Source organism: Diadema antillarum, unplaced genomic scaffold (assembly GCF_040938485.1).
Source record: "Diadema antillarum isolate AM-2024a unplaced genomic scaffold, OU_Dant_1.0 scf00000029, whole genome shotgun sequence".
NCBI classification, from domain to species: Eukaryota; Metazoa; Echinodermata; class Echinoidea; order Diadematoida; family Diadematidae; genus Diadema; species Diadema antillarum.
Window position 1 is genome coordinate 6598919 of NW_027270918.1, and position 21402 is coordinate 6620320.

Consider the following 21402-nt stretch of genomic DNA (forward strand, 5'->3'; position numbering starts at 1 on the left):
TTATTGTATAATTATTCACCTTTTATACCTGATATACTTTTTTTTAAAGAGAGATTTATCTTTTCTATGAAGAGCTATCTTTATAAGTGTCTAATTATTTATTGACTGACACTTTGGGTTCTTTTATCTTTCCTTGGTTATGTTTAGTTATGCAGCTATAGTTAATATTTTTTATAACAGGATACCTATCATTTTATCATATTCATCACAGCTCATCTTCTGTAGAAATGATGTTGAATCATGTGTAAATACTTATCTAAGAAAAAAAAGCAAATTTCAGTGCACTAATACTTTCGGATTCTGTTGTCATAGTTTCCATTTGCTTAGTGATGCACTTATTTTTTATATTCAAGAATGCATAGTTACCATATTCATTCACATCTAATCTTGTTTAGAAAGGATGTGTAGATTTTAAAGAACTCTTTTTATTCATTGGAATTTTAGGAAAAAATATTCCTCATAAAGGGACTATAGCCCAACTTTCTGTGATGTAACACAAATGACACATGTGGCTACAGCTTATGTGGTCAGGTCACTTCATAACACATCACCTGATCTAGGGTTCTAGCTACGTGAACCTGTATAATCGAGCAAAGTGACTTGAGTGGGCAACTCATGTGAGTTCAGACCCAAAGTGCATCGAAAGTTGCCTCTCTGAGGACATGGAAGCAACTCATAATCTGAGTCAAACCATAACTTAGGGAGCAGGGTAGGAATACATCCCAGGAAATGGAAGACAGAGCACGTTGCTTTGGAGACTTCCTGCCAACCCATCATCAAGTTCTAGGAGAATTTTGTTGCCGAAATGATCTTCTTGACATCGTCAAATTGGCACCTCTGAATTCCACTGCACATCCGTTATTGAAAAAAGATTAGATTGAACTGGGTAAAAGTTATTAATTCTGCAAAGAAAAAAAAAATTAGAGAGAAACTAGAACTTAAAGGGATAGTATAGTTTTGGTTGAGATTGGAGATTCAGATTTTGATATTTTGATGATAATTAGAAAGCAGTTATGAATTATTATATGTGATATGAATTATTATGTTGTATTCTCTTTCATATCTCATAAGAGGTTTCTCATTGTCTCACAAAAAGTTGGAAATCTGAAGCCCCATCTCAACCAAAATTATGCCATCCCTTTATATCTTCTAAAATGTATTACCTTTTTAAAAATCACCTGTAACGTTTGCAATAAAAAGGGTTTGAAAAGTCTGCGAGCAAAATAAACAATTATAAAAATAACTTAGGGCTCAAATGGAAGAGACTTTTTACTTTAACTTTAGATATGAAACACTGATGATGAATCCCACTTATTACGATAAAAATGCTCTGCACTTGAACCATTGAAATGTGGTTTCTGGGGCCTGGTTGGTTAGGACGTGGTGTTTGAAATCTCATGTGAGCTTCTGAGGCTACGCTCGAGACTACACTCGAGACTACACTCGAGACTACACTCGAGACTACACTCGAGACTACACTCGAGACTACTCTCGAGACTACACTCGAGACTACACTCGTGACTACACTCGAGACTACACTCGAGACTACACTCGAGACTACACTCGAGACTACACTCGAGACTACACTCGAGACTACACTCGAGACTACACTCGAGACTACACTCGAGACTACACTCGTGACTACACTCAAGACTACACTCGGGACTACACTCAAAACAACACTCAAGACTGAGTTCCATACATTTTACCATCGATATGACTATCTCAATATATTTTTTCCCTATGTACAACCTTTAAATAATCAGTATCAGCACCCAAGGAAGATGATGCTCCACTTAGTAAATTGGAGCGAAAACCGTCGAAGTCAGAAGGTAAAGGTCACACATAGCAAATCATTCACCTCACCTGGCATGCAACTGTTCTTGCTTCACCAAATTCTTCAATCAGTTTACCTCACATTGGTGGGCCACAGGTTTTTTTTTAAAACTATTATTTTTACTTCTTCTTCTTCTTAAACTTCTCGACAGAGGAAATTTTATTTTGTGTATGTTTATGTGCAATTCTGTTCGTCTGCTCTTGTATATAATTGTATTCTTTATTGTTACACATCCTTTGTAGGCATTACATTACCCATTCCCTTGGTTTGGAATGGCTTTGCAGGCCTAGTAGATGCATTTTTGAAGTGTTCTGTTCTAGAGTCTTCAAGCACCTGTCTTGTAATAGCCTATTTTCTTTTTGATGGCATTGATTTGTGGAAGCATTGGAAGTTGTGTGTAAGATATGATTCAGGATAAATGAGAGGCATGACTGATATTAAACCAAGGAAATATAGGGATCATAGCGTTTTCTTTGAGAACATTAATCATCTGGAGACATAGACATGTAAGGCAGAAGAAATAATAATAATAATAATGATAATGATAATGATAATAATAATGATGATGATAATAATAATAATAATAATAATAATAATAATAATAATAATAGTAATAGTAATAGTAATAGTAATAATAATAATAATGATAATAATAATAATAGTAGTAGTAATAATAATAATAATAATAATAATAATAATAATAATAATAATAATAATAATACATACATACATACATACATACATACAATTTCTATGGTGCCATTTTTCATTCTGATTGAATGCTCAACGCCCTATACACCATAGCAAAAAGACTGAAAATACATATACCGTAAAAGAAGAAGAATACAAAAAGAAGACATGAAAGTCTGTCTTCAAAACGCACTGTCAAACAGATGGGATTTTAGGTTACTCCTTTATATCGATAAAGAGTTGAAAAGAACTTCATATCATTTTATTAAGTTGCTCATTGCAGTTGGTTTAAAAATTCCAAGAGTAAATTAGTTTTTGAATGTATTTTTGGTACAGACAGTAATCTAGAACACTCAGTCAAATATATGACTTGTAAGTCTCTTACCTGCACTTGTCTGTACTATAGAAAACTGTTTGCATGCACACACAATGTATAATGTATGGGGCTTGGTGTCACTCACCGATCCACAGTAGATATGGAAGTATTGAATCACAAAGTTGAAGAATTCCAACACCATTTGCATTGTGCTAAGTGTGTATGAAATAGTACCAGTAATGTCACTGCACAAAATGTGAAACCATCATCCAATCTCGCCATCCACGGCCCAACATAGTCTACTTTCAGGTTTTCCCCGCGTCCATGTGGTGGACAATACACATCCTATGCTGTATATCAGTGGTTTAAGTGTTACTTAGAAGTTTGTGTGTATGTATGTATGTATGTATGTGCGTGGTTGTGTGTGTGGGTGTGTGTGTGTGGATGTCAATAACCCCAGTATTTTGTCAATATCTTTCCCTTGACATGTTAGTGTTTTCCCATCCATTCTGTACAGTCAAGAGACAAGACTCACAGCATAGTCTACGTAAAAGAAAATTTGTTCGCCAAGACGCACAAGGTAACGGCAGTGACACAGGAAATCAATCTCAGAAAAAACTCTAATAAAAAAGTTGTAATAGTTAAGAGGGACTATACTCCTGAATTGAGACTAGCTGTACCCTTGCAGTAACTAAAAACATTAAACAACTGACTTTTGTCAACCTTGTTATATGTAACAAGAGATATAAAGGGCAAATATTGAAAGACATTACTTTCCTCTTTGTGAAAAGATTAATCGTAATCTTTCTTTCTTTCTTTTTTCTTGGGTTGTATAATATCCCATGCTAGTCTTTGGAAGACAGATTCTGTTCATGGTTTCCAATGTTTACAGAAGATACCACTACTGTAGTATATGTATTCCTGTAACAGCATTTGGGTCAGCTGTTTTGATATTTCAAATATTTGTCACATTTGATTTAAATACACATTAATTTGACACTGTAGCTAACATTTGATCAATATCATTGAATGTAAGATCTGCTAAATGTCTTTGGATGGATTCAAACGTAATGGTTGAAATGATATGCTAACTGGCTGCCCTAAACTCCTTTCATGAAGATGGGGAGAGGCCTTCTTCTCTCAGAAGAAGAAGAAAATTAAACCGACAGGCAAGTCAAGGTAATATTCAAAGCTTCTTGCTGTTCTCATCAAAAAAAGAACTACACTGCTTATCATCAAGAATGAAATAGTAGTTTCACTCCAAACACACAAGAGAACAGATTTTACCATATTTTTTTTTTCTTGCATCTTCACCCACCACAAAAAGGAAAAGAAAATCTTCAGTGCTTACGCCAAGTCACTATAATGAAACACTTCCATATCTTCCTTTATCAAGTCCTCTACTTTTTTTTTTACTTCTACCAACAGATGTTTCGGTCTTAATTGCTTTGCTCCTGTTGTTATTTTAGGGTAGTGTTTTTTTTTTCACTCATAAATGACAATTTATTAAGCTGTTTTGTCTAGATGAATCATCTCTGATTTAATCGCAATTATTCAAGTATTGCTTTCAGTTTTTCTTATTCTTAAATCTTAATAGCTTTGAACATATATTTGTAGCTATTTTTCAGTTTGATCAATCTACAACACAGTATGGTTCTTTTGAATTCTTCTGTTTGATATGATGATGCATCAAAATTGGCTAAAAAAACTGTGTTCTTTAAATTTTAACATACTTCATTTATGTCAGGAAAATGGAGAATGTGTTAATTATATCTTTCTGATAGAGAAGAAGTAACAGAGAAATGAATTTCAAAATTTAAGAATGCATGTAGCTGTCATTTTTTTTTTCAACCTCAGCATTGGCCTGTTGGAGCATACCATTGTACATGCTTACCACATAAACTTGTCTCCAGTTGGCTTTAGTCCCGTATACTCACTTGTTTGTTAGCTGCAGTCATCATGCAACCCTCAATGAAGTATTGTCCAGAACCTTACAATGTGACCTTGAATCATGAAATCCACTAGAAGTTGAACAGACTGACTTTCCTTTAGGTCTAAACTTATACATTTTGGGAACAACTCTCCTGATTTTGGTTTTAATATCTGACTGTTTTCATATCTAAATCTAATGTTTGCATAGAGTGAGGTTAAAATAGTGTTTTTAACCGTTTGTATAGACCTACTTGTCCGTGTCAAGGGTGTTTCCTTCATTTTCCACTCATGAGGTCATTGAAAGTGTGCACGAAAGCTTTGTAGAAACTTAACAAGTAAGCAGTAGCATTGAAACCTTGACATCACCATATATAAGATGTTTTAGTAAGTGCACTGTATCTTATATTAATCTGACTGTACCTTCTCAGTTCTTTGTTCCAAACACAATAAAGGAAGACCAGGTGCACCTTAATAGATCCTTAACTCCACAACCCCCTTTTTCATATTTTAAAAACAAAACAAAACACATTTCATTATATTTATGTAGGTTGGATGAGTTCACAATGAGTTATATGTTTTATAAAATCTCAGTACAATATGAAATAAAAAACAAAAAATTGATTAGTTCTTTTTTTAATGTGGCATAACTGACTCATTCTTAGCATGTGTAAACTTACATGTATATGATTATAATTCCATCTTGTGTATAATCTTGAAATTCAAAATTACAAAAACGCCATTATAGTTCAAATAATAAACTAACTACTCAGAATTCAGAACTTGACAGATGATCTTAATTTTGTAGTGTACATGCAGTTGTGGAATGTTCAAATTGGTTATGATTAGAAGCAGAAAGGTACTAATGTGCTGCAGTGTTTTTTGTACGGATCATTTTTCAGGGTGATGACATACACAAATGTGTAAGCATACTCCCATCATTGTCAACTTTTGTTTTCATTATCTTATGCACTTTCAGCCAAAAATTACCTTTTTTGGCAGTCTTCTGCATCCTCACCAAATTTTTTTGAGTTATTTTGTGTTTTGATATTGTGTTGCTTGAAGGGTAAATGCAACTAACTCTACAAGGGATCACCTAAGGATAATTTTATCAAATGTTTCCCCAAAATGGAGTTACACCTTTCAAGCTGTCTATAGTTATACCATAACAATAAATGCTTACCAGCCACTTCGAAGAAATGCTTCCATGCATTTGACATGCTTCAGCAGTGCTACATGTATTTGCAGTACATCTACACAAAGCTTGAAGGCATAAAATAAGGTGCTTACTGATACTCAGAAATTACCAAATCCATGGCAAAACATTCTCAGTGATATCATGAATCATACAGAATTGCAAAGAAATCAAAAGATGTGACTGTATGTCTGTTAGTCTGTAATTTTGCTATATGTCTGCACAGGATTTCAGTGTGTGTGTGTGTTTATTTGTGAGTGTGTGTACACAAATTCATTGATTTTTTTTTTCTCTTGTCTAAACACATATGTGATATTCACATTTATTTCCTACTTTTTCAGATCTCTTTCACAATTCATGAATTAGATAACTTACAGTTTTTTTGTTAATAAATTCACTTTTCTTTTGGGGGGCACTAATGGTGCTATTGGTATATTTGCTTCTGCTGTGATATATTAATTTGTTTTATGGCATCAGTTATTTTATTTGCATTGTGTATAAAGGCATTTTGATTTTCCAAGTTCTAGAAAATGTATGACTTTGTTACAGGTAAGTACAATATGTATTTGTAGATTTTGAACATTACAGATGTCTGTGCGTGCTAATTGTACTACATAAATGCTCATGACCCCTCAGATACAATGACATTTTTTTTTTTAAATGTAGGTCCATTTTGTATCAAGCTTTGTCTTTTAACCATTCTTCCATCTGTCTTCCATAAAAATATCCACAGTCATGATATAATAATCTTATCTTAGTGTTTGATATAGGTCAGCGGCATCATTGTATTTGACGCCATAAAGAAATGGTCAGTTATGGTCAGTTATTTCCTGTTTCCATAAAAGATTGAACAGGAGACTGCCATCTTTTGTCTAGGTAAATTAAATGGTAGCCCAAATGGAGTTAGCTTCAATTTCTCCACTAATTTACTGCTTCATTTCTTTGTTGGGCTATCTGTGGCATATCTTCTCCAATATGACACAATGGGCAAGTATGTATGAAATCAGATGTTTGAGTTTTTTTGGGTTTTTTTTAACGATCAATATGGGCATATTCACTGGATAGTGGCTTAAAGAGCAAATGAGATGTCACATAATTGATACCCAAGTGATTGTGTTAGTTTCCAATTCTATCAATGAAAATAGTGATGATTTTTTCCCCCATTTTTTCTTTTCTTCATGTTAAAGTGAGTGCTATAAATAATCCTGCAAAAAGTATGTGGATTAATTCTTTTTTTCTCGAGGTAACAAATGCAAAGACATTCAAAGATATCGAATTGACAATGGTATGATTTAAATTTTCAAATATAAGTTGCTTCACTTGGGAGATTAACCTGTAGACGGAGACCAGCAATCATATGTTCTCTGTGGTCTAGACATATTCATTCATATGTCTAGACTTTACTGTGTGCTGATGGTATAGCCACATTGTTGTCCTGTCATAAGAGTGTCATCAAAATTCCATCCATTATCAAAGTACCTAATCAACACACTGTTACAGAATTTCACCTTGTCAAAGTAGTCATTGTAATGATGCAAAGGATATTAAATCATAAAAAACTTCAGTGGTCATTTTTTAAACATGCTCTAAATCAGATATGATAATTACATGCATCACACATCCATTCCATCCAACAAGTGCAAAATGTACATTTTTACTCAATTAGCTTGTGTGTATATACTGTTAAATATTCCAAATGAAGAGGCATCATGATGTGTAAATATTCCTGTGTGTCAATCATGAATCAGAATTCAGATACTAGTAGGTAAGCATAAGTGCAGTAGACGATAATGATTGTGATCATAATGATAGTGAGAATGAAATCCCACTGCGGCTACCACATGAATTAACTTCTTTTTTCCTGTCTCCTCCAAATAGTGTATTGATGTTGAAAATTACCAGTGATGATATGATCATGAAAATGATGGTAGTAATAATGAAAATCAAATGACAGTAGTGATAGATTCTAAATAATGTTACTGTCACATAGATAGTATTTATCATGAGTACATTTATTTCAAAGAATGATGATATCAATGACAGTCGGTGAGAGAATAAGAACACTAATTACTCAGTCTTGTGTAGTAACAGTACAGGCTACAAGTTTTGATGTGTGACATCTCTACCCAACATGAAGCACCACTGAGCAATTCTGCTGCAATCCTGATGTAGCCAAAAGTATGCTATAATTTTCCTTCTAGTACAGAAGGTTAAGTCCTATCATTTCATTTCTGGCAGAGAAAAGCCTTGGTGAAGGGGAGACCAACGGTGAGAACGGCGAGGCGGGCACTGGCGGCAAGCTGGCCGACGGCCTGGATGATGTCGATGAGGAGAGCGATGACAGCGACGACGAGGAGGCGCTGAGCAAAGAGGAGGCGCTGAAGAAGATGCAGGAAAAGAAAGACAGAGTGAGTGTAGTTTAGGGTCGATGTCTTGGTAGAAGTTACATGTCTTTCACCCTCTAATTCTTTCTCAAGGATGTCTTGTGGTGGTGGATCTGGGCATGCACTGTTTCGTGAAAGTTGGCCGCCCTGAGAATCACCATAGTAACAGTCAGTGACTAGAGCTTCTCAGCCAATCAAAATCAAGGATTTTACTGAAGTTGTCAGAGACCAACAGCTTGTCAGGGCTAACAACTTTCATGAAACGGTGCCGGGGTAGGGCTGTTGATTGAGAGGAAATTGAGCTGAAATTCATGACTTCTTCATTTGGTACATTGAAACCAAATCCAAACACAGATTCAGTATCCAAACTAATGATGCTCATAACTGGAATAGTATTAATAAGACTCATTTTTTGTAAATTTGAAACTAGGAGATTTTGTAGTATTTTAACATGTGTTCTAATTTCCAGTGCCACATATGTATGGGATTCTACAATATGACATCTGTTGTATTGGCAGCCATTTTCCTGAGTATTTCATTGATAAGAAAAAGTAGGTGTATATTCAAGTATGTTCTGTAATGGAGACTGACCCACACACTGACCATCTGACCCACAGGGTACAGCCGGTCAAGAAGCTGAGGCAGGAGCAGAGATGTCAGCCCTGGTCAATTACATTCAGCCAGTCCACTTTTCATCTTTTGAAACCTCAAACAGTAAGTGTGCATCTTCCTCCACTCTTGAGGATGAAAGGTGTCACAGATGATGTAGGGGTTATCTATTTTATAACAATAACAACATTGTCTTATCTACCTGGGGTAGCCTCTTCAGTGTTATCACTCTTGTACCAGAGGGCTCTGCAATTATTATTACCCCAGCATTGCTAGGTACCCATACACCTGGGTTGAGAGGGAAATAGTGGGTAAAAACATCTTGGCCATGGATGTAGGCATTTAACAGGATTTGAATTCTGGACCTGCGATTAAAAGTCAAGAGTCTATCCACTAGACCACAGTGCCACCACAACAGCATACTGTGTAGATGCAGGAAGCTAGGGTATAAAGGGTCTTCAGAGGAATACTACTGTACTACTGTCAAACGAGGAATGTTTGCATGCATTTTAATTCCTGGAATTTCATGAGAGCCAAGATTCGCGAAATTAAAATGCACGTGAAGGCTCTTGTCTACACTATCTGCATTGAATGCCAGGGGCACTTCGCAAAATTTTAATGCCCTAAAAAAGAAAAGAAAATTTCATGCTGCTAAAATATCATGTTTTACAGTAACTTGTGCATGGATGTATTCAGTTCTCATCAGTGCTCAAATATGTTTGATCAGTATCTTACCAGTAAAGAGCATTAGGTCATGATGATGAGATGCGATGCTTTGATTGATTCATTAACAATGGGTCACCCGGGCATTTAGGTTGAAAAATTAAGATTTGCTTTGAATACATGTGTTGTGTGTTCCGTTGCAGTCACTCTTTTGAGTGAGAAAAGTATTTACATGAATTTAAAAAAACATGGACTTTATCCAAGTTCTAAGCTTGTATTCTCCTTGTAAAACATGCCAAATCCAGTGTATGTCTTTTGACTACTGAAACTTAATTTAATCTCTTTGCTGGGTCATTAAGAATAAAAGGAGCAGGCTTGTGAATACAGCGCTTTGCTTTTATAGTGCCTCCAACTTCACACAATTTCTGTAAAACAGCCATGTACTTATAATAGGTAAGTATATGCCTCTTTCTCATACTTTATAGAAGAAAAACACAGTTCAGATTCATATGCTGAAGATGATACATTCAGGTGTTTGTTAGCTTTTAATTAGTGTTGCAAGAAGTCAACGACAGCTCGATTACAATTAACTTGAAAGAATCATTTTTTTTTTGTTAAGACACAATAAATTAAAATTCAGTGCTTCCATAAGTGCACTTCTGAACATTTTCATGAACATTCTCATGACATACCATGATTTTCTAATTACCCATATTATTTAAAGTATATTCACTAACCATATATCAATAATGCTTCACTCCATTTATACACTGTAACTCACAACCAAAATTGCGTTCACTGAAACAGTGGTTATTACATTTCACAACAATTTTCTAACACTCGATTATTCATGCCTGAGTGTTTAGTACAAACAGCTTGTATATGAAACTCAATCCCTAAACATGACTACATTTGCCCCAAGGTGCTCATTCTGGGCTGCAGGAGAAATGATAGATGCATTAAATGTGTCAAAACTCACAGATATGTTGATGCTGACTCAATGTTGGTGTTGAGCTAGTGGTGCAGTGGATAGCTGCCAGAGGTATCTTGCCTGCCAGCCTGAGTTGCTCACCAGTGGGAAGTCCTCGGCCTCTCTCTCTTTCACACACATACAGCACAACTTCCTTACTCAGAGATGTGATGTGTTTACCACACCCTAGTGTTGGCCAATAACCATGCTAGGTTCCCAATATCCTAGCAACAGAATATCAATATTAAACATGAATGTTAATCACTCACTCTTTTCTTACTTGCCTACTGATTCACCTGTGCTCAACAGATGGGACATTCCAGCCAGCTCCACTCTACTCAGGTGTTCCACTCAAACAAACAAAATGATAATCTCATATATATATGATTATATATATGATGTATATGATACAAGTGACATATACAGGATACAAGTGACATTTTGTCTTCTCTTTGAGGCAATTTTTATCAAAAATTGTCTAATATCCTGATACCATATTCCTGCAGAAAGTGGTTGATATATCTCATTTCCTAGTCTTTCTCATTCATTTTCCCCCACAGAGAAGAACCACAGTTACGAGATTTCATCCTTTGTGGAAACATCCGCCATGAATCGAGTCAAGGAAAACCCAGTCGAGTTTGTCAAGTATCCTTTTCAGACCCATCCAGTTATTCCTTTTTCCAATTTCTCACCAGTGATGGTAGTGGCACTCACTTGAGCCTTTCTTTGTGTTCTCCAAATGACACATTTTGACAGCTTGCTGCGTAGGCCAATTGATGGATAGAACCTGTCTCGTATAATACACATGTTGCCAAATCATCGGCGCTCAGTGGGATTCTTGTGTACTGACCAAAGAGTTATATTTGACTAGTTTGGATGAAAAACACAAAGATTCCTTAACATTGGAGTCTTGCATCTTTTATAATTTCATATCAAATCTTCTTATCTAGTGGACAAATCAACATATTCCTTTATGGTGTTCACAGAGTATAGCTTGCACAGAGGTCAAATTCCAAAATTTAATTTCCTTGTTGCATTTTTTTGGGGAATACTTACACAAGCCTTTCAAAAACTGTCTAAAAAATGAATAAATGCAGGGAATCAGGGAAAATTACCAAACCAGTGTTTAAGAAATATTTGTGTGGGTTTTTTGTTTTGTTGGTTTATTTCTTGTAGAGTTCAATTGTATTTGTGTGATTAGATACTAACTGAGTAAGTGCTATAATACAACTTGTGAATAAAATAATCTGAATATGTATCATTGTAATAATAGCTTTCATGACCACAGCCCATATCTTATGCATGATACTTCCACTCACTGTTAGGTGTAAAAATTCAAAGGTGTTAGATCCAAGAATTCATCATATGATCAGTTTCATCTTGAAAATAGTGTTTTGTCAGGAGCGGGAGATATTCTGAAGAAATCATATTGGTTTTTGTGAAGATAATCAAGATTGTAGTCACAAAAGAAGAAAGATTAAAAAAAAACATAGATTCTCACTGATTATGTGATTAGACTCCTGCAAGAGTATGCTCGGGAACAGACTTCAGTGGGATACAGAATACCATTATACCCATGATAACCCTTAACTCGAAATCCTCCAGCTACAACAAACGTCAGTTATCAAGAATCTATCCCAAAGGAACAAGAGTAGATTCCAGTAACTTCATGCCACAGGTAAGGACGCTCCACCATTTTACGGCATGAACAAACCCACCTGTCCACTTGCCACTTGCCCAGGACAGGTCAAACTGACCGTCAGACAAGTAAAGTGAATGGGCACTTGCTTGTTGAATGCATAAAGCTCTTTTTTTATATTCCCATTTTGGCAGATGGGAGATATACACAACTGTTACAGAATGCTACAGCCCTTCTTGCCCACTTGTCTAGAGCAATTAGATCTTACTGTTGGGCAAGTAAAATACAAGGGGTGCATTTGCCAGTTAAAAGTATGAGGCCCTTTCTCAAATGCCCATCAGGGCAAGTGCAAATTGTACTTTTATCATGCCCTACGTTCTGTAACAACCTTGTTTGACAAGGAATTAATGGCCATCTATTGGCACGTGAAAGTGAAGGAAGTCAGACCTGATGGTTATTTTCTTCAACAGGTCAATGGAAATATTCTGGCAAATTCGCCCATAGCTTCCAAGTAAACTATTTACATTGTATACTACATGGTAATTGTTTTCTGTTTTTTGTTGTTTATTTTTATTTTTATTTTTATTATTATTATTTTTTTTTTTTTTTGGGGGGGGGAGGGGTGATGCCCATGGCAAGAATAATATAAAAGAAAACAATGATATGACAAGTGATTTCATACCAAGAAGTCAAAATTTTCTCATTTGGTAAACATGTGTCTCTATGGAAATCTTTTTTCTTCTTGTAGTGATTAATAATGATTTTAACCCTAACTAGGCCGGGCTATTTGGGTAGATCATAGAGCCGTCATAGATCTCGGCCGTCGACCGCGCGATTGTGACGAAAATTGGCACACACATTGCCTATGATGTAATCTAAAGTACCACAAAGTTAAAGTTTAACAAATACTCATTTATGCTAAATTATGCTAATTTATGCATAATGATGCATGAAATAAAACAATGTGGTATAAATCATTAAATAAAGCTCAAATTAGGCTCATTTTTTGTTTAGATATTCTTTGTAGTGTCCTGAGCAAATATACTGTAAGAGAAAAAAACTGTGCCATCAGAAAAACATTTCTTAAGTATTTTATTGTTTTTTGAGTTTCTTATGTACTGCGACATTGTTCCGAACAAGAAAATATGTTATTAATTGATTTTAATCAATGAAACCCAAAAATAATCATGCTTTTATGAAATTTGCCTGTAAGCACAGTTTGCATTGAAATTGTACACGAATTCACGTTTTTGAGCAATTTTTGGTCTGACATGCATGTACATATTTATGCGCAACTTCGGAACCAGGAAGCCCGGGCATCGCAAATTTGGTGTCAAAAGATGCATGAGACTCAAAAGAAAAAAGTCATGAAACTTTGCGGCGACAGCTTTTCGCATTAGCGATACATTGCACGGAACGTCGATGGGGGGCCTCAGAAATGTGATTTTTATTCAAAAAAGAATTCTCTAGATACACATAGTTCTGAGAAAAAAAAAAATATGGTGAAAGAGCCATAGATAGACAATGAATTCATGATCACAAACTCTCTTTGAACACATTCATTTTGTCTTCTTCAGATTTTCTGGAATGTTGGATGCCAGCTTGTAGCCCTCAACTACCAGCAGCTTGGTAAGTGGAAAATAGAAAAGTTACCATGTGAAAACCAATAAGACAAAGTTGATATGACTGAAGCCATATATTAGGTGGGGAAATCAGCCAAATTTAGATGCTGACATGTAAAGAATGAGTTTCTGTGAAGCATACATGTATCTTGGGAGGAATTTTAATTTTTTGGCCTCAAAACAATGTGTAAATGCATTTTGCTTCTGATTGAAGCTTAAGCCATGCATTTCGCTTGCACATAGTATCTTTTATAATAAAAGGATTAAAGTCAATTCTGGTCTGCCATGCTGACATGAACCAATAGCACATCTTCTTATGATATTTGGAATTGTGTTTTGTGATCTGAATAAATTTTTAAGCATAAAACTTAAGAGATGATATACTGTGGGAACTTCTGTCAGAAGCTGATATGTAGTATTTCCAGATTTTAAGCATTTGAGAAAGAAATGTCCAGTAACCTAATTTGTACCAGCTCTGAGCTTGACATTTTCAATTCCTTTCTTTGTGGATTGAGAATCATGTCATTATTCTCGTCACAGTGTGTAATATCAGAGAGTTTTGTGATTGAACTTTCATGCTGTTTCTCTCATCATGATTCAGACATTCCCATGCAGCTAAATCTGGGGTTGTTCAATAAGAATGGAAGGACGGGATACATCCTGAAGCCAGACTTCATGAGGAGGAAGGACCGATACTTTGATCCTTTCGCCGAGTCCACCATGGATGGCATCGTGGCTGCCACAGTAGAGGTCAAGGTAGGTCACAGGGTGGTCACAGGGAGGTCGTATGTAGGGATATTCAAAAGCTAGCCTACTTACGGCTGACCCTTAAATGACCCCAAAATCTTAATGTGGCAGTTGATATGTCATCTCTTTTGTAACTTTGCTTAAGACAATGATTCACAGAAGCTTTCATGAGTAAAGATTTTGACCAGGATGTTATCCATTTTGCGATAATTTCATAACATATACTCTAAAAGCTGTTATTTTATGAGGATTTAATTTTGGTGAATTTTGCAAATCACTATTGGGCCACTAATTTAACAACATGCTAAACTACCACCATCTGATGAAACTAGCAGAGTGAAAGGACACCCATTAGTGCACCCTTGATAGCCTCAGAGTCAAGTCATGAAAACAAGCTCTCATGAAAATGTTTGTGGCATCATTTGCGAACATTTTTGTACCCGAAAATATCAGCTTTTACAGTACTGTGAGTGCAGAGAACAAGTAACCCATCACAGTAGTAGCTCAAACTTTAAAATAATGAAGGTATCATATGAGGGAATCCATTGTCATGTGTTATTCTCTCTCACTTGCCCTACTGGATGTTTCAAAACCTCCTTAAGGTTCTGTCGGGCCAGTTTCTGAGCGACAAGAGAGTTGGGACGTACGTGGAGGTGGACATGTTTGGTTTACCGGCGGACACGGTCAGGAAGAAATACAAGACCAAGACAGTGACCAGTAACGGCATCAATCCACAGTATGATGACGACAAGTTTGTCTTTCCCAAGGTGAGACGTGCGATACTTTTCATTGTTTACTCTTCATTTTTAGCCATCTTCTGAGATTTCATGATCCTTGTCTTTCATGTGGGTTGTTGTTTACTCAGATGTGGAGTGATGATGTTTAATCCTTTGAATATTTGTCCCAGATTTTTCTACCAGGATTCAACAGGTTGTATTGAGCAGATTTTGTCAAGGATGTTTGTTTCAATGCAATAGGCAGACAAAAATATAACTAGTCACTCTTTACTTTCGATCAGGCAATAGACCGTTTCTTTATCGTGTAACAATTTATGGATGTCTATTTTCCTACAGCCTCGTAAAGAAGCATTTCATTCACCTGCTCCCTCCCATTAAGTTCCATAGGCAGGAATTCACTCAGTTGTTGCTAGGTTAGGCAAGCCTCCAGCAATCAATAGGCGTTTTTACATCAGCCCGATGTTTTGAAATAGCGCGCTATTTTCTGACTTAGAAAATCAACCCGATCACAAAATAGTGTGCTATTTGATAATGTGAATAAAAATTAGCGCGCTAATTGATAGAGAAAATTTCTTGAGTCCAACTCGGGAAATTTCCGAAATAGCAGGATAATTAATGCGAACTATCGCGCTATTTGATAATGTTTGGGCTGATGTGAATAGGAAATGAAATAGCGTGCTAATTTGCAATCGCGAAAAATATCTCAAGCTTGGATTTTTATCGGGCTGATGTGAAAACGCCTCATGAGGATGTTAAGGGCGACTTTTGTGAACAAGGCATGCGTAAAATCTAAATATACATTTCAGAACCTGTCTATTCACAAAGAACTTGATTTGTGCAAATATTATTATTTGCATAGTTTTTGCATAGATTTTTTATTAAAGGTCAGTATTTCATATATCACTGTGCAGGTGATTATGCCCAAGCTGGCCATGTTGAGAATCACGGCGTACGACGACAACAACAAGCAGATCGGCCACAAGATCCTGCCAGTGGACACTCTTAGACCAGGTGAGACTGAACTCCCAGTCCTTTTATTGTGTTAACTCATTCACTGCTAGAGCCTGAAATCCCCATAGACTCCATACAGGATTCACCTGGTTTCCAAAGAGAGTTGGTTAAAGTACAGGTAGCACTATGTTATGTTGCCCATTGACACCATTGTCAAACTCTCATGATGGTAATGTAGAGAATATCCATTTATGTCAGTGATAGTGGAAATAGAAAAATGCTTTCATACTGTGTTCCAAGTACTGTAAAATTGGCACTTCTCGCACATTTTGTGTGATATGAAACTAGTGTGAAAATGAGAGCATGCAATATTTTTATATTATGTGTAATACTATTTCATAATTAGATTTTTTTTTGGCGGAAAGTTTAACGCCAATTTCATATTATATTGCAATTGTCAAAATCGTAGGCTTTAAGCCATTTTATTCTCTCAACTTTATTTACACATATTTAAACTTTTTGACATGTTGTATCTACAAATTGTAAGTGTCCAGTATTCTGCTTTTATTCCCTTTTCCTGATCTTTTTGAAGCACACATGTACTCATATATGAATGTGAAGAGCTATTGAAGATTATGTATTAAATTCAAGACAAGCTCATCCTGCTATGGATTCTTTGCTGTCAGATCTTGGATCTCACAATATCTCTCCCCCACCGCCATCCAGGTTACCGGCACATCCCACTGCGCAATGAACTCTACCAGCCGCTGCTGATGCCGTCGCTCTTTGTGCATATCAAGGTGTGCGACTACGTGCCCAAGGGGCTGGCCAACTTTGCCGACGCCCTGGTCAACCCCATCCAGCACCAGAACCAGATCGACGAGGAGATCAAGAAGAGGGCGGAGCAGCTCGCCGTCCTCATGGAGGAGACCAAGAGCCAGGAGGAGAGTGCCCAGCCGCAGACGGGCGACGATGCGGGCCCTAGCACCAATGGGGTAAGATGGATTTCCTCTGCGTATATGTGCCTGTGTGTGTCTGAGTGTGCATTTGTTTGTGTGTTTTTGTTCGTGTCTATCGGCAGCAAAGAGTTGCAAATGCCCTTTTCCGAAGTAAAGACCTGAGTCTATAAATGAAGATCAAGTTTTATCACAAAATAAGCTAACTCCATTCTTGTTAAGTTGAGATATTTGTGATTAAAGCTGCTAAAAAAAGAAAGAAAATAATAAGAAAATACAGGATATTTTTAATCATAACTTCTAGAATATTCCTTATGTCACAAGTGAGGTATTATTAATCATAACTTCTAGAATATTCCTTATGTCACAAGTGAGGTATTACTGGAAGGGTTGATAATTTTACCCTATCTGATGATTGACTTACTTTGAAATGTCTAAAAATGGTGCTTAGCTCATTTTGCAATAAAACCCTTCAAATGTGTATGTGGGAAGTGACATTGTGTTCTTGATTAACTGGTATTGTGTTGTCATATTTCCTTTGGAGTCACAATTTCAGTTGCCATTATCATAATTATGATGGTGGTTATCATTGACGTTCATTAGAAGTTTTTTTTTCTTTAACATTGTCATGATCATCGTTTTTATTGTCATTACTATCTTCATTGTACTGTTGTTTTTAACATTACAAGTTTTAGCAAAATGCTGATGAATATGTCATGAATTAATGGTATGTTGTGGCTGGTATTTGCATATATATCAGCTACATGTTATCATGGTGCTAGAGCTGCTTTTTCGGTTACTAAACCCTTTAATGAATCCATTTTTAAAAACAAACTTTAAAGAAGAAGATGATAATTGTGTGATGTTGAGTCAATTAATCCTCTCTGGCTGCACACCTGACGACAGGAGACCACCAAGGAGGGCGAGGGGGAGACCTCCTCCGCCACCCCCGAGGGAGGACAGGCTGCAGCATCATCCAACCCCGTTGCCGTGGAGGACAAAGCGCCTAGCAACAAGGCCGTGGAGGACATGAAGACGCTGGAGAGGGAGAAGAGGGACAGCATCGAGGCCCTCCCACCGGCGATCAAGAAAACATCCAGACCGTCCAGGCAGTCCGGTAAGAGATTGAAGGGAGGATGAGACTCAAAGCAGGAGGTAAAACTCAACAGGGGTTACAAAATGGCTGACAATAGTGCTTGCTTTCCTGTGGTATGTCACACTGTGGAGAGGAACACAGTCACTGATACGCCACACATATGTGTGTGATACTGACCAAAACGTAGCTAACAGATATGGTTAATTTTGAATAGGAATGCAGTAACATGTATGTGATACATTATGGATAGAATTAGTGGAATACATCATACATAATCATAAATCAAATCAAATCAAATCAAATCTAATACACAGTGGACACACTTCTAGTCACAGAATACACTGTGAACAGAAACCTGTCACACACTGTTTCTTACTTGCGGATAGAAATACTGTCATGGATGTGACCCTATGGACTGAAACACTGCCACACATGTGACAAATTATAAAGGATAACATAGCTCTATGCATTTTACATTGTCATGAACATGGTTTACTGTGGGTATATACAGTCTGATATGGTACATGGACTAATATTGATTGGTACACATTCACATTGCGCATTGAACATTTCATGTCTCATGAATAATTGATTAGTTGTAGATGAAAACCAAGCATTGTATGCAATACAGATGACGGCATGCACACACACACACACACACACACACACACACACACACACACACACACACACACGCACATACATACATATACAAATTTATGTGAAAGGACTCATACTCTTTTTAGTCATTGATAGGACATGCAGCCAGATGAATCTAAATAGACCCCAAACTTTCTTCCATTACCACAGCATTTTTTTGTAGCAAATGAGTTCCTGTTTCAACAATGCAAAAATGTCCTACTTTGTGAAATGTAGAAATGTCACAGATAGGAGGTGAGGTGAGGATTATATGCAATGATCTTGGTTTGATGAGAAGAAACAAATAACAAAATCTGACAATGTAAATCTCTCAATATTGTGTATATTGATGCTCATCCTTTTCATCCTTTGCGTTGGATGAGGTTGGCTTTACTCATACTTGGATTGTAGTTGAGGCTTGCTTTGGGTATGCTAATTGCCAAACATGATCATCAGTGAATAAAATATGGTATAGTAAGCCACATCACCTTGTCGCAAAAAGATGGGTGTTGTATAAGATCATCAGATACTGAGTAAATGCTTTTGCTCTTTCTGCCAGCTATGTTTCTATTCTCAATGAATCTCCATTTTTTCTGATTTCCTTCTAAGCCTTCCTGCTATGGCATGCTAGAATTAGTTGTGTTCTCATAAATTCAAATTTATGCATCATAATAATTGCTTGTGTCTGTCCATTAAAGTGTGTTTGGCACTAACTACATGTACTTTTACAACAGACACCACATGTTTTGAAACTTGATTTGATGTGTAACTGAACAATGTTAATGATTGATTGGTGTGCCAAAATCAATGAGAGGACATTATTCTCCTTATTCACGAAGAAAATCTGTTCTTGTCTATGAATGTATTTATATGTTATATTTTTGTCATTAATGAAATTATTTAATGCTTTATCTGTGAGAGTACAGGGAACAAACCTCAGTGTGAACATTGACATGAAATGTGTTGAGGTAACATTTATGAGATAAAGTGTATTCCCAGCATGTCTACCATTAAAATTTGTTCTATTTTTGTTTATGCTTTTTTTAACCTCTATGAATATTGGTCAAGATGAATTGGAAATTAAAGACAACATTTCTGTTTAGATTAGTGGGGTAAAGTAAAAAAAAGATGTCAGTGGTATTTTCTGAAAGGAAAAAAAAAATAGAGGAAAAACACAAATCAATTTGTCTTGTCTGAAATGAAGGGATGTTTCTTTATTCCATGAGAGGAATTTGGGTTGTGAAGATAGATGGGAAGCAAACTGGTGTTGAAAAATTGTTTTGCCATAGTCAAGCTGTGCTGTACAGCAAGACTCACTGTTATGTTCTGTTTTCACTGATACCAATTCCATCAACCATTTAAATATGAACCAGAAACACAACTACAGATTCTACTGAACCACTTAGAACCAATGGGTAAGTGTGTCTCAATGCCTTTCTGTAGACAGAGGACCTCACTGTTCAGCTCACATTACTTTAAAAAAAAATGCATCTAACATCAAAATCTTCCTAAATTCCATTCTCCACCTCAGGTTTGTACAACTTTCCATCTCTTGAATGATATTCAGATCAGGGGAGTTTCAAGAGAGGAATGCCAACTCAGGGGGTGTGACATCGCAATTAAATCATATTCATACAGAGATTTTGTCATTGGGTGTAAATTTTGGGCGGTGGTGGTTTGTATGCAATTGTTCATGGATGCCATTACTATACTTCAATGGCCTGTCTCTCTTACATTCACCATCACTCGTTCATCTCAATTCATATGAAATTACTCCTCTTCCCATATTGTTAATTTTGCTCAGCATTTTTTGATGACATATTCAAGTAAAATAAAAGGATATTTTGGGATTTTCATCAGTAAACACACAACATGCTAAATTTGATAAGACAAATATGAAATATAATTGCAGTATTTTCAAACTCATACCAATATAAAATGTATCCAGTTCCCAAAGAATGACAAAGATGATTTAAAAACTATTGTCCTTTTCTGTGTGACTGGTCTTTAACAAGGCTTTTTTGCACGCCAATAGTTCCCCAGATACAGCGGTAACATTCCAAATTTGCCGTGAATAGCTTTGAGCATAATCCCGCTCACTTACTAGACACTTAATGCTAGCAGTGTGCAAATGTCCAACATGCTTGTTTTCAAATCCGCTTCTTTTGTTCTGCTCGCGAATAGCCAGGATAAACATGGATTCACACTCATTGGAATGCTTGTCATTTCCCAGGTTGTCACATGACTGATCACATGACACGTTACCGAGTTCATTTCCCAAGAGCAGTGGATGCTTCACTGGAAGTTTCCATCCTCGTGTTTGATTTTGTTTTTATTTTATTTTTATATCAGTTTGTTGATTAATCATTTTCACCATATTCCAGGCATTATATGACCTATATGATTTTTGTATATGATTTAT

General features: G+C 36.3%; 1 protein-coding gene across 1 annotated transcript in view; it reads left to right on the forward strand.

Annotated features, from left to right (window-relative positions):
- LOC139737370 (1-phosphatidylinositol 4,5-bisphosphate phosphodiesterase beta-3-like) overlaps window positions 1–21402 on the forward strand; it is a 172294-nt gene that overhangs the window by 132677 nt on the left and 18215 nt on the right. Inside the window, exons 21-34 of the mRNA XM_071648050.1 lie at window positions 1767–1832; window positions 3214–3423; window positions 3963–4022; window positions 8206–8375; window positions 8969–9065; window positions 11154–11238; window positions 12199–12271; window positions 13810–13861; window positions 14456–14610; window positions 15204–15368; window positions 16250–16349; window positions 17016–17284; window positions 18152–18362; window positions 20354–20395. Of these exons, the coding sequence (XP_071504151.1) occupies window positions 1767–1832; window positions 3214–3423; window positions 3963–4022; window positions 8206–8375; window positions 8969–9065; window positions 11154–11238; window positions 12199–12271; window positions 13810–13861; window positions 14456–14610; window positions 15204–15368; window positions 16250–16349; window positions 17016–17284; window positions 18152–18362; window positions 20354–20395 (1755 nt within the window). The remainder of the gene's footprint in view (window positions 1–1766; window positions 1833–3213; window positions 3424–3962; window positions 4023–8205; window positions 8376–8968; window positions 9066–11153; window positions 11239–12198; window positions 12272–13809; window positions 13862–14455; window positions 14611–15203; window positions 15369–16249; window positions 16350–17015; window positions 17285–18151; window positions 18363–20353; window positions 20396–21402) is intronic.